We start from the raw sequence: 12,468 nt of genomic DNA on the forward strand, positions 1-12,468 counted from the left end.
ATGGCGGGCTCGGCGCATAGGAGAAAGAAATTAGCGAGTTACGTTTTAGGTATGAGAGTGAGATGATGGTAGGACATCAAGTGGACATGTCCTACAAGCAGGAATAATATGGAACTAAAGGGTTTGTTGTAAACATGTATGAGTGCTGTAATGTTCTGGTCCCCACAAAAGGCCCTGTAGACATAGAGTCCAGTTACCTACCACCAACCATTATCAAGGGCCCACTGTGGCCAGAGTCTTTACTGGGGACTTTATGTGTATTATTTCATTTAATTCTCAGAATATCCTTATGAGGTAGGTTACAAACATTTTATCAGCAAGGAAATAGAAGCTCAGAAAACTTAATTTGCCTAAGAGCATATAACTAGAAAGTGTGAAGGCAGAATTTAAATTATCAGTCAAGATATTAACATCACTCTATAATTTATGATTCTTGGTGGCAGGAAGCTCATAATGTAAAAATTACCCATGATACATGGTAACAATGATATTCTACTGATATGTACAAAATACTAGGGGAGTACAGAAAAGAGAGTATTTCATTCTTCCTAAGTGGTCAGGGAAAGCTTCATAGAAGAGGGGCTGCTATGGGTTGAATCATGTCCCTCCAAAATTCGTATGTTCAAGGCCTAATCCCCAGTACCTCCGAATGTGGCCTTATTTGGAGATAGGTCTTTACAGAGGTAATTGAGTTAAACAGAAGTTATTAGAGTGGGACTTAATCCAATTTGACTGGTGTCCTTATAAGAAGAGGAAATTCGGACACAGACACACACAGAGGGAGACCATGTGAAGGCAGAGGGAGAAGATGGTCATCAATGAGCCAAGGAGAGAGACCAGGACCAGATCCTCCCCTCATGGCCCTCAGGAGGAGCCAGTCCTGTTGACACCTTGATTTCAGACTTCTATCCTCTAGAACTGTGAGACAATAAATTTCTGTTGTTTAATATTTTGTGTGTTTCTAGGGTACTTTGTTACAGCAGCCCTAGTAAACTAATACAGGTGCCAAGAACTCAGCCTTCACGTGCCAACTTCTCAAGATGGAGAAATGCATTAGAAGTGGGATGTTGGGGGACATGCACCATGGCTCACACCTGGAATCACAGTACTTTGGGAAGCCAGGATGGGAGGATCACCTGAGGCCAGGCATTTGAGACCAGCATAGGCAACACAGCAAGACTTCATTTCTACAAAAATTTTTTAAAAATTAGTTGGGCCTGGTGGTGCATGCCAGTTCCAGATATTTGGGAAGCTGAGGTGGGAGGATTGCTTGAGCTCAGCAGTTTGAGACTGCAGTGAGCTATGACTGCACCACTGCACCCCAGCCTTGGCAATAAAGCAAGACCCCTATCTCTAAAAATAAAAGACAAAGGAGGAGGAGGAAATAGGAAGAAGAAGGAGGAGGAGGAAAGGAGGAGGAGGAGGAAGAGGAAGAAGAATAAAGAAGGAAGAAGAAGAAGAAAAGAAGCAGAAGGAAAAGAAGAAGGAGGAGAAGAGGAAGAAGAAGAGGAGGAGGAGGAGGAGGAAGAGAGTGTTAAGGAAGGAGGAAAGAATTGTAAAGATGTAAGGCTGAGATTCCAGAGGAACATCTAACTGGAGCCATGCTGCGACAGACTTGGGACTGGAGCTCAGAGTTAAGTCAGGACACAGACAAGGGTCACAGATTGTTACATGAAGTCTTAGGGTGTGGAGCTGAACAGACTCCCCCACAAACCCCCAAGGAGGGGATGTGGTAGATGAGAAGAGAACCAGGTTCAGAACCTAGGAAACACCAACATTTGAAGATAAGCAAGAGGAGAAGCCAGTGAAGATGAGAGAGAGCGGTCATGAGGCAGGAACATGGAGAAAGATGATCCTCAAGGAGGGGACAGTGAGGCCAACTGTGATGAGCTCTGAGAGAAGATGGTGAATGTTGCATTTCAGCAACATTGGTGACCTCATGAGGGCTCTGGGGACAGAAGTCAGCTTGTGGAAAATGAGAGTTGAGTAAACACCCAAGCACATCTCCTACTTGAACTGCTTTCTACCATCTGTAACTGTCACAGCAAGTGCAGAGCAGAAGACCTCTTTGACTCGCTCACTTCACACAGATCTGGGCTTTTGTTGGACTTTACTTTGGTTCTCGTTCAGGTGTCTTAGTTTTCTTATCACTCGCTTTCTTTTTAGGAGAAAACACTAACATATGTCCTTGGCTCTTTTTTTTCTTTTAGGCTCTATAAAGAATTGGCATGGGAGATGGGTTTTGAAGAGTTCCATTTGTATCTGAGGCCTGTTCACTTTGAATTTGCATCACACGGGGACAGGGCAGACCAGCTACCTCCTGTGTTTATAACCTCTCTGCTGGAGGACAGTGGTCGGGTAGACAGGTAAGCCTTGAGAGGGTTGAGGTAAAAATAACGTAATGGCTGAGTGAATAACCAGTGAAAAATAATTTTTGTCACCATTCGACATGCAAGAACAATCACATTTCTAAGTTCTCTCTTATATTCTATCTGCCATGATGCCAGTTTTTTTTCTTCTTTCTTCTTTTAATAAGAGGGAAAAAGTAAGATCTCATTTAGGGGGACAATAGCATTTAAAAACACCAAGTAACTGAGAAATGAAAGAACCAGGTTGTCCGAGAACTCAGGTGAGATTAAATCACAGGCTCAGCCGCTTCCCAGGTAGAATATGTTGCTTCCAGGTAGAAAAGGGAGTCAGCATGGGTCTAATGGGGTGAGAGCCATGGATCAGAAGTCCAGGTCTCATCTCTTACTTTTCTTCAGACCAGGAAGGTGTCACTTAAGTTTTCAGAGCAGCTGTTTCCTTGAAAGGATAACATAAGGTACAAATATAACATGCAGGCAATATCTCAGGCAGCCTCCTTTATTAGCTAGTGACAGAAGCCAGTGCAAACCAGTGAAACTTCTCTCTCATGCCCCATAGGTCCAACCCATTGCTTGAAAGAAAATACCCTTACTAGTAATATATGGTGAGTCTACTCAGTCAGGGGAAGGAATCTTCTTTTGTCCTCACACAATTAACCTTTGACGTGTGGGAGGAGAAACTTCTGTCTTCCTCTTCTTTCCTTCTCTGCTATCTGCTTTTCCCCATAGGGTCCCACCTCTATCCCTGGAGATTCTTGGTACTGGCTCCATGCCAAGGAAGAAAAAAGGTGACTCCAAGGAGGCAACCGGCACCTTTGTTTCGCTAATGCAGATCCCTGCTCAAAATAGAATGCTGAGTGTTAATATCCTAAATGACTCCACAGAGCAGGGGTGGAATGAGGGGGTTAGGATGATAGAATACAATATCCCAGGATTTCTCAATTTTAGCACTACTAAACTTTGGGGCTGAAGAAATCTTTGTTGTTGGGGGCTGTCCTGTGTGTCTTAAGTTCATTAGCAACATTTCTGACTTCTACGCACTAGATACCAGTAGTATTCCAGTACCCCACCCCACACACACTGTTCTATAATCAAAGATGTCCCCAGACATTGTCAAATATCTCCTGGGGGCAAAACCTCCCCCTGCTCTATCCTGTCACACTAGCTAAGCCAAAAACAGAATTTACTGTAAGGATACAGAGATGTTCACAGAAGCCAAGGCAGGAAGTATGATCAGGCCTTAGGTGATGCTGGGTCTCCAATTGGCAAAAAACAAACAAACAAACAAACAAACAAAAAAACCATCTGGAGCCAAGCTATTTTCTGGTTCTTCAAGGGCCTCCTTGGTTGGTGTTTTATATTGCTGTGAAAATAGGGCATCACATTTTTGTTCAGTCAGAATCCACCAATCAGCACAAACTGCCCAAATGCCCTGTGGTCTGGCCGATGCTCTGTGGTCTGTGATTGGTCCTCCGGGTGATGACCTAGAGATGCTGCAAGATAAGGAAGCCTTCTGCATTACCAGGGGAAGGCTTATGCATCCAAAGAACTTGTGTATTGAATTCATATTTATTTTATGTATGTTAATTCCTTAAAGTTGCCACTTTGGAGTGCCATTATAACAACAACATATATAGTGGTCCCTTAGTGTCTGTGGGGGATCAGTTCTAAAATCCTCTCAGTTACCAAAATCCAAGGATGCACAAGTTCCTTATATTACCAAAATCCAAGGATGCACAAGTTCTTTATATAAAATGGCATCGTATTTGCATATAACCTATGCACTCCCTCCCTTATGCTTTAAATCATCTTTAGATTACTTATAATTATACTTAATACAATTTAAATGCTATGTAAATAGTCATTATAATACATTGTTTTTATTTGTATTATTTTAATTTTTGTATTATTACTTTTTATTATTTTATGTTTTCAAATATTTTTTATCTGCAATTAGTTGAATCCATGGATGCAGAACCCATAGATATGGAAGGTCAACTGGATCAAATATGAGTATAGTTACTTACATTTTAAAAAGCACATTCATGCATATTATCCCTCTTAATATTTGCCATAACCATGTGAGATAGGTGATACCCCCTTTACAGATGAAGAAAGAAAGATTGATAGATATTAAGTTACTTGACAAAGTCTCATAGTTATGGACAAAGTACCAAGTCTCAAGGTGGAAAAATGGCTGTAAAGAATATTTAGATAGCTGTTGGACCCATAGGAAAGAGAGAGAATTGGACAACATTTAGGGGGTGCTCAAAGGAGTGAGTCAGTGAGGGATCCTAAACAAGTGTGGTCAAGAAGGTGAGAAGAGCCAGGTGTGGTGGTGCATGTCTGTAGTCCCAGCTACTCAGTAGGCTGAGGTGGGACAGTTGCTTGAGCTCAGGGGTTCAAAGCTGCAGTGAGCTATAATTGCACCACTGCCATTCAGCCTGAGTGACAGAGTAAGATTCTGACTCCAAAAAAAAAAAAAAAAAAAAGTCACTTGGTACACCTTTGATGCCCAGTTAACTATATATGTACTTCAAATAAATAAAAACATTTTGCTTAAAAAAAAAAAAGAAGGTAAGAGGAAAAACGGGAGAGAGTAGTGTAATGGTAATCAAGAGAAAATAATTTCCAACGCTATGGGGTGGTCACCATAATCAAACTACAGAAGATCAAGTCCAAAAAGGACAGAAAAGATCCCAGAGCCCTTATAGCTTTCAGTGGAAATATCAAGTCTTGCATAAAAGTTGCATTTCCTATTATTATTGACATTTCTGATCTGATCATGACATCCTGTTCCATCATAATGGTGTCTCTTGATTAGTTGCATATTACATCAAAACAATTTCATATTTTTTGTTGCAGATATTCTCCTACTGCTCTTGTCTTAGCCATCTCTGAGGTGGATGATAACCAAATTGGCAAATTTAGTTTTTACACAAAGGAAGCCATTCTTAAGGTAAACAATTTATTTTTTAAAAGCAAATGAAAGTAAAATAAAGCAATTTGCTCACATATTTCTTTAAGAAGACATAATACTTTATATAAATTTAGCTTCCATATATAAGAAAAGCTTCCAATTTCATAAATAATAATAATGGTTGTTTTAGTCCATTTTCTTTTGCTATAACAAAATACCTGAGACTGGGTAATTTATAAAGAAAAGAAGTTTATTTGGTCCGATGTTGCGGGAAGTCAGGGACCCCAAACGGAGATACCAACTGAAGCCATGGCAGAAGAATGTGGATTGTAAAGATTTCATGGACATTTATTAGTTCCCCAAATTAATACTTTTATAATTTCTTATGCCTGTCTTTACTGCAGTCTCTAAACATAAATTGTAAAGATTTCATGGACACTTATCACTTCCCCAATCAATACCCTTGTGATTTCCTATGCCTATCTTTACTTTAATCTCTTAATCCTGTCAGCTGAGGAGGATGTATGTGGCCTCAGGACCCTGTAATAATTGCATTAACTGCACAAATTGTACAGCATGTGTGTTTGAACAATATGAAATCTGGGCACCTTGAAAAAAGAACAGGATAACAGCAATTGTTCAGGGAATAAGAGAGATAACCTTAAACTCTGACCACCGGTGAGCCGGGCGGAACAGAGCCATATTTCTCTTCTTTCAAAAGCAAATGGGAGAAATATCGCTGAATTCTTTTTCTCAGCAAGGAACATCCCTGGGAAAGAGAATACGTGCCTGGAGGTATAGGCCTATAAATGGCACCCCTAGGTGTGCCCGTCTTTTATGGTCTGTAGTCTGCAGGGGTGAAATAGACCCCAGTCTCCCATGGCGCTCCCAGGCTTATTAGGAAGACGAAATTCCTGCCTAATAATTTTGGTCAGACCGGTTGCTCTCAAAACCCTGTCTCCTGATAAGATGTTATCAATGACAGTGGTGCCCGAAACTTCATTAGCAATTTTAATTTCACCCTGGTCCTGTGGTCCTGTGATCTTGCCCTGCCTCCACTTGCGTTGTGATATTCTATTACTTTGTGAAGTATTTGATGTCTGTGACCCACACCTATTTGCACACTCCCTCCCCTTTTGAAAATCCCTAATAAAAACTTGCTGGTTTTTGCGGCTTGTGGGGCATCACGGAACCTACTGACATGTGATATCTCCCCCAGACGCCCAGCTTTAAAATTTGTCTCTTCTGTACTCTGTCCCTTTATTTCTCAAGCCAGCTGACGTTTAGGGAAAGTAGAAAAGAACCTATGTGACTATCGGGGCAGGTTCCCCAATAGTCCATGATTCTGGAGGCTGGGAAGTCCAAGGACATGGTGGCAGCTTCTGGCAAGAGCTTTTGCACTGCATCATAACATGGCAGAAAAGCAGAAGGGCAAGCGATTACATGCAAAAGAGACTGCAAGAGCAAGCCAAGCTTGCTTTTTTAACATCCTGCTCTCTCGAGAAAGAAATCCACTCCCACGATTATGACATTAATCCATTCATGAGGGCTCTAATCTCATGGCCCAATCACCTCCCAACACATGAACTTTTGGGGGACACATTCAAACCATAATGATGGCCTTGCCTTATTTGATGTGCACATTAGCCTGGTTTGAACCATAGAGACTGCAACACCACTTATAATAACTTCTGTTAGGTACTAAAAAAGAAGTTCACATGTAGTGAACAATCTTTGCATAAGGTTTTAAAAATATACATTTGTTATTGGAGCTTTTATCTGGTCTTTCTAAACCTGGTGCTATTTTTTATCTGCTACTTGGATTTCTTTGCTTCTATATGTGTATTTTTAAAACGTCGATCTAATCTTGGCTTACAGGAGCCTGCCACTGAGCACATGTTTGCTAGTTCATCAGAGCCTATTCATCTTTTCCTGACCACTGGTGAAATCTCATGGTGTCCAGCTATAGAGCAAATCAAGCCTGGAGGCTGCCTTCTTGGAATGAAATGCTGCTTAGGGAGAGACCAGATTCAGTCTTATGGCTGAGTAGCAAGCATCCCAGCTCATTTGGGAGTTTGATTCATATATTTACATGTTGAATAAGTGGATTTCAACCCTCAACTCACTTCTTTATGCAAGAAATTCCTAATATTTTTCATATTTTCTTCCTTTAGCTTTTGCTGCATTCAGGAGTGGAAAATATGCAGGTGACTCTTGCATGCCAAGCTGCTCAGAAAAATGCTTTGATGGCGGCTGTCCAGCAGGTGTACTTCTATTGCACCCCTCAAGGGAGCTGTCCTGCTAATGTCAAGGTCAGCCTGCATGACAGAGAAGCCAGAGGCATCTCATCACCCCCACCAGCTAATGTCAGGCTGCCCCTTTCTTCCTTCCTTTTTTCCCTTCTCCCTTTCTCCCTTTCTTTCTCCCCTGCCCCCTACTTTCTCTTTCCTATCTCTTTATCTTCCTTACTTTCCTTTTTTCTTCCTTTCCTTGTTTCCTGTTTGTGAATCAATGTATGACCAAATCCTTATTGGATTTCTTAATTTTCAGTTATACTTTTTTCTGTATTTCTTATTTTTTGGTTATTGAGACATAATTCATGTGATATAAAACATACCACAGGCTGGGCATGGTGGCTCACACCTGTAATCACAGCACTTTAGGAGGCAGAGGTGGGTGGATCACAAGGTCAGGAGATCGATACCATCCTGGCCAATATGATGAAACCCCATCTCTACTAAAATACAAAAAACTAGCTGGGCATGGTGGCACGTGCCTATAGTCCCAGCTACTCGGGAGGCTAAGGCAGGGGAATTGCTTGAACCCAGAAGGCAGAGTTTGCAGTGAGCTGAGATCGTGCCACTGCACTCCAACCTGGCAACAGAGTGAGACTCCTTCTCAAAACAAACAAACAAACACCATATTATAGTATATAATTCAGTGGTTTTTAGTATATTCACAAGATTGTGCAACCATCATCACTATCTAATTCCAAAACATTTTTATCACTCACTCTCAAAAGAAACGTTGTACCCATTAGCAGTTACTTACTTTTTCTCCCTCCCCTCAGTCCCTAGCAACCACTAATCTACTTTCTGTTTCTATAGATTTGCTTATTCTGGACATTGTATATAAATGGAATCATACAACAGGTGACCTTTGGTGTCTGGCTTTTTTCCCTTAGCATAATATTCTCAAAATTTAACTGTGCTATAGCATGTATCAGTGCTTCATTTCTTCATTGCTAAATAATATTTTATTATATGGATATACCACATTTGTTTCTACTTTTTGGCATTAGGAATAATGCCACTATGAACATTTATGTATAGGGTTTTTTTGTTTTGTTTTGTTTCATCTTGCTTGAGACAGAGTCTTGCTCTGTCGCCCAGGCTGGAGTGCAATGGTGCCATCTTGGCTCACTGCAACCTCCACCTCCCAGGTTCAAGCGATTCTCCTGTCTTAGCCTCCTGAGTAGCTGGCACTACAGGTGCATACCACCACGCCTGGCTAATGTTTTGTATTTTTAGTAGAGACAAGGTTTCACCGTATTAGCCAGGATGGTCTCGATCTCCTGACCTCGTGATCTGCCTGCCTCAGCCTCCCAAAGAGCTGGAATTACAGGTGTGAGCCACCACGCCTGGCCTACGTATAGGTTTTTATGAGGACATATATTTTTAAATTTTCTTGGGTATATACCTAGCAATTGGATTGCTCAGATTATATGGTAACTTTATATTTTACATTTTGAGCAACCACCAAACTGTTTTTCAAAGTAGCTGCACTTTTTACATTCCCATCAGCAATGTATGAGGGTTCCAATGTCTCCACATTTTTGTCAACACTTGTTATTGTTTTTTTATTTTAGCTGTTGTAGTAGAAGTAAAGTAGTATCTCGTTTTGGTTTTGACTTGGATTTCCCTGTTTACTAAGACCTTAAGCATCTTTTCATTTGCTGACTTGACCATTTGGGTGTCTTCTTTAGAGAAATGTCTATTTAAATCCTTTGCCTTTCTATAAAATTTGATGTTTTGGTTTTTTATTGATGAGTTGTAAGAGTTCTTTATATATCCCGAATACAAGTCCCTTATAAGGCATATGATTTGCAAATATATTCTACGGATTGTCTTATGATCTCCATTTATCTGTTATTTCATTACTTGTACTTTTGGCATCATATTTAAGAAACCATTGCCTAATCCAAAGTTATGAAAACACGCTTATATTTTCTTCTAAGAGATTTATGGTTTTAACTCTTACATTTAGGTCTAGGGTCCATTTATACTTAATTGTGCTATATAATGGGAAGTAGGGATCCAACTTTATTCTTTTCATGCGGCTAATCAGTTTTCCCAGAACCACTTGTTGAAAAGACTCATCTTTCCTCATTAAATTGTCCTGGAACCCTTGCAAAAAAAAACACTTGACCATAAATGTTAAGAATGTATAACTGGACTCTCAATTCTATTCCATTAATCTAAATGCCTGTTCTTATGCCAGTACTACTATGTTTTGATTACTGTAGCTTTGTAGAAAGTTTGAAATTATGAAGCATAATCCCTCCAAATTTGTTTTTCTTTTTCAAGTTTGCTTTAGCTATTTTGAGTCCCTTGCATTTTCATATGAATTTTAGTGTCAGCTTGTCAATTTTGGGGGCTTTAAAAAGAGTAAGTTGGAGTTTTGACAGGGATTGCAGCAAACCTATAGATTGAGTAGTATTGCCATTTTATTTTATTTTAGTAGGATTGCCATTTTAACAATATTATGTCTTCTAATTCTTGAGCATGGGATGTCTTTCTATTTATAGACACACCTTGGAGATGTTGTAGGTTTGGTTCCAGACGGTTCCATGCAAATTTTTTGGTTTCTGAGTGCATATAAAAGTTATGTTTATATTACACTGTAGCCAATTAAGTGTGTAATACCATTTTGTCTTAAAAAAACCCAATGTACATATACCTTAATTAAATATACATTATTCACTTGCAGACCAAAGAATATTAAGTTACAAAAAAAGAAAAAATATATATTTTTACTAAAAACTGCTAATAATCATTTGAGCCTTCAGTGAGTTGTAATCTTTTTGCTGGTGGAGGGTCTTACCTTGATATGGAAGGCTGCTGACCGATTAGGGTGGTGGTTGCTGAAGGTTGGGGGCCAGGGGTCTCTGGCAATTTCTTAAAATAAGACAAAATAAAGTTTTCCACATTAATTGACTCTACTTTTCATGAAAAGTTTCTCTTTGGCATGTAATACTGTTTGATAGCATTTTACCTACAGTAAAACTTTTTCAAAACTGAAGTTAATTCTCTCAAACTGTGCTTTATGTAATATTCTAAATCCTTAGCTGTCGTTTCAACAATGTTCACAGCATCTTCACCAGGAGTAGATTCCATCTCAAGAAACCACTTTCTTTCTTAGCTCATCCATAAGAAGTACCTCCTCATCTGTTTAAGTTTTATCACGAGAATGCAGCAATTCAGTTACATCTTCAGGTTCCACTTCTAATTCTAGTTCTCTTGCTATTTCTGCCACATCTGCAGTGACTTCCTCCACTGAAGTCTTGAACTCCTCAAAGTCCTCCATGAGGGTTGGAATTAACTTCTTCCAAATTCCTGTTAAAGTGGATATTTTGACCTCCTCTCATGAATCATGAATGTTCTTAATGATATCTAGAATGATAAATCTTCCAGTAAGTTTTCAATTTACTTTACCCAGATCCATTATGCAGGGGTGTCCAAATCTTTGGCTTCTCTGGGCCACATTGGAAGAATTGTCATGGGCCACACATAAAATACACTAATACTACTGATAGCTGATGAGCTTTAAAAAAAATTGCAAAAAAACTGCAAAATAAATGCAAAAATAATGTTTTAAGAAAGTTTACAAATGTGTGTTGGACTGCATTCAAAGCCATTCTAGGCCTCATGCAGCCTGTGGGCCATGGGTTGGACAAACTTACATTAGAGTAATTACTATCTATGTCAGTGATAGTCTTATGGAATGTATTTCTTAATAATGACTTCACAATACGACACAGAAACACAAGACATACTCCTTGATCCATGGGCTGTAGAATGGATGTTGTGTTAGCAGGCATAGAAACATTAATCTCTTTGTACATTTCCATTAGAGCTCTTGGGCACTGTCAATGTACAGTAATGTTTTGAAAGGAATCTTTTTCTGAACAGTGGGTCTCAACAGTGGGCTTAAGATGTTCAGTAAACTATGCTGTAAAGAGATGTGGTGTCATCCAGGCTTTGTTATTCCATTTGCAGAGCACAGGCAGGATAGATTTAGCATAATTCTTAACAGTCCTAGGATTTGGGGAATGATAAATGAGCATTTGCTTCCACTTCAAGTCACCAATAGCATTAATCTCTAACAAAAGAGTCAACCTGTCCTTTGAAGATTTGAAGCCAGGCATTGACTTCTCCTCTCTAGCTATAAAAATACCGGATGGCATCTTCTTTCAGTGGAAGACTGGTTTGTCTACATTGAAAATCTATTGTTTAATGTAGCCACCTCTATCAATTATCTTAGCTAGATATTCTGGATAACTTGCTGCAACTTCTACATCAGCATTTACCACACTTCACCTTACACTTCTTTGTTATGGAGATGGCTTCTTTCCTTAACCCTCATGAACCAGTCTCTGCTAGTTTCAAACTTTTCTCTCATCCTTCAAGGAATTGGAGAGAGTTAGGACCTTGCTTTGGATTAGCCTTGGGCTTCAGGGAATTTTGTGGTTGATTTGATCTTCTATCCAGACCACTAAAACTTTTTCCATATCAATAATAAGGCTATTTTCCTTTCTTATCATTCTTGTATGCATTAGAGTAACGCTTTTAATTTCCTTCAAAAACTTTTCCTTTGCATTCACAACTTGGCTGTTTTGCACCAGAGGCTTAGCTTTTGGCCTATTCCAGCTTTTGACATGCCTTCCTTGCTAAGCTTAATCATATTTAGCTTTTGATTGCAAGTGAGAGTCGTGTGACTCTGCTTCTCACTTAAACACTTAGAGGCCACTGTAGAGTTATTAATTGGCCTAATTTCAATAGGGTGTCTCAGGGAATAGGGAGATCCGAGGAGAGGTAGGGAGACAGGGGAATGGCCAGTCGGTGAAGCAGTGAGAACACACACGTTTATTAAGTTCATCTTCTTATTTGGTGTGGTTCATGG

At 39.7% G+C, this 12,468-nt stretch overlaps 1 protein-coding gene across 1 annotated transcript in view; it reads left to right on the forward strand.

Annotated features, from left to right (window-relative positions):
• Nucleotides 1–12,468, forward strand: part of LOC100972187 (uncharacterized) — a 190,938-nt gene that overhangs the window by 98,381 nt on the left and 80,089 nt on the right. Inside the window, exons 21-23 of the mRNA XM_034962679.4 lie at nt 2,211–2,366; nt 5,232–5,325; nt 7,461–7,598. Of these exons, the coding sequence (XP_034818570.4) occupies nt 2,211–2,366; nt 5,232–5,325; nt 7,461–7,598 (388 nt within the window). The remainder of the gene's footprint in view (nt 1–2,210; nt 2,367–5,231; nt 5,326–7,460; nt 7,599–12,468) is intronic.

Source organism: Pan paniscus, chromosome 5 (genome assembly GCF_029289425.2).
Source record: "Pan paniscus chromosome 5, NHGRI_mPanPan1-v2.0_pri, whole genome shotgun sequence".
Taxonomy (NCBI): domain Eukaryota; kingdom Metazoa; phylum Chordata; class Mammalia; order Primates; family Hominidae; genus Pan; species Pan paniscus.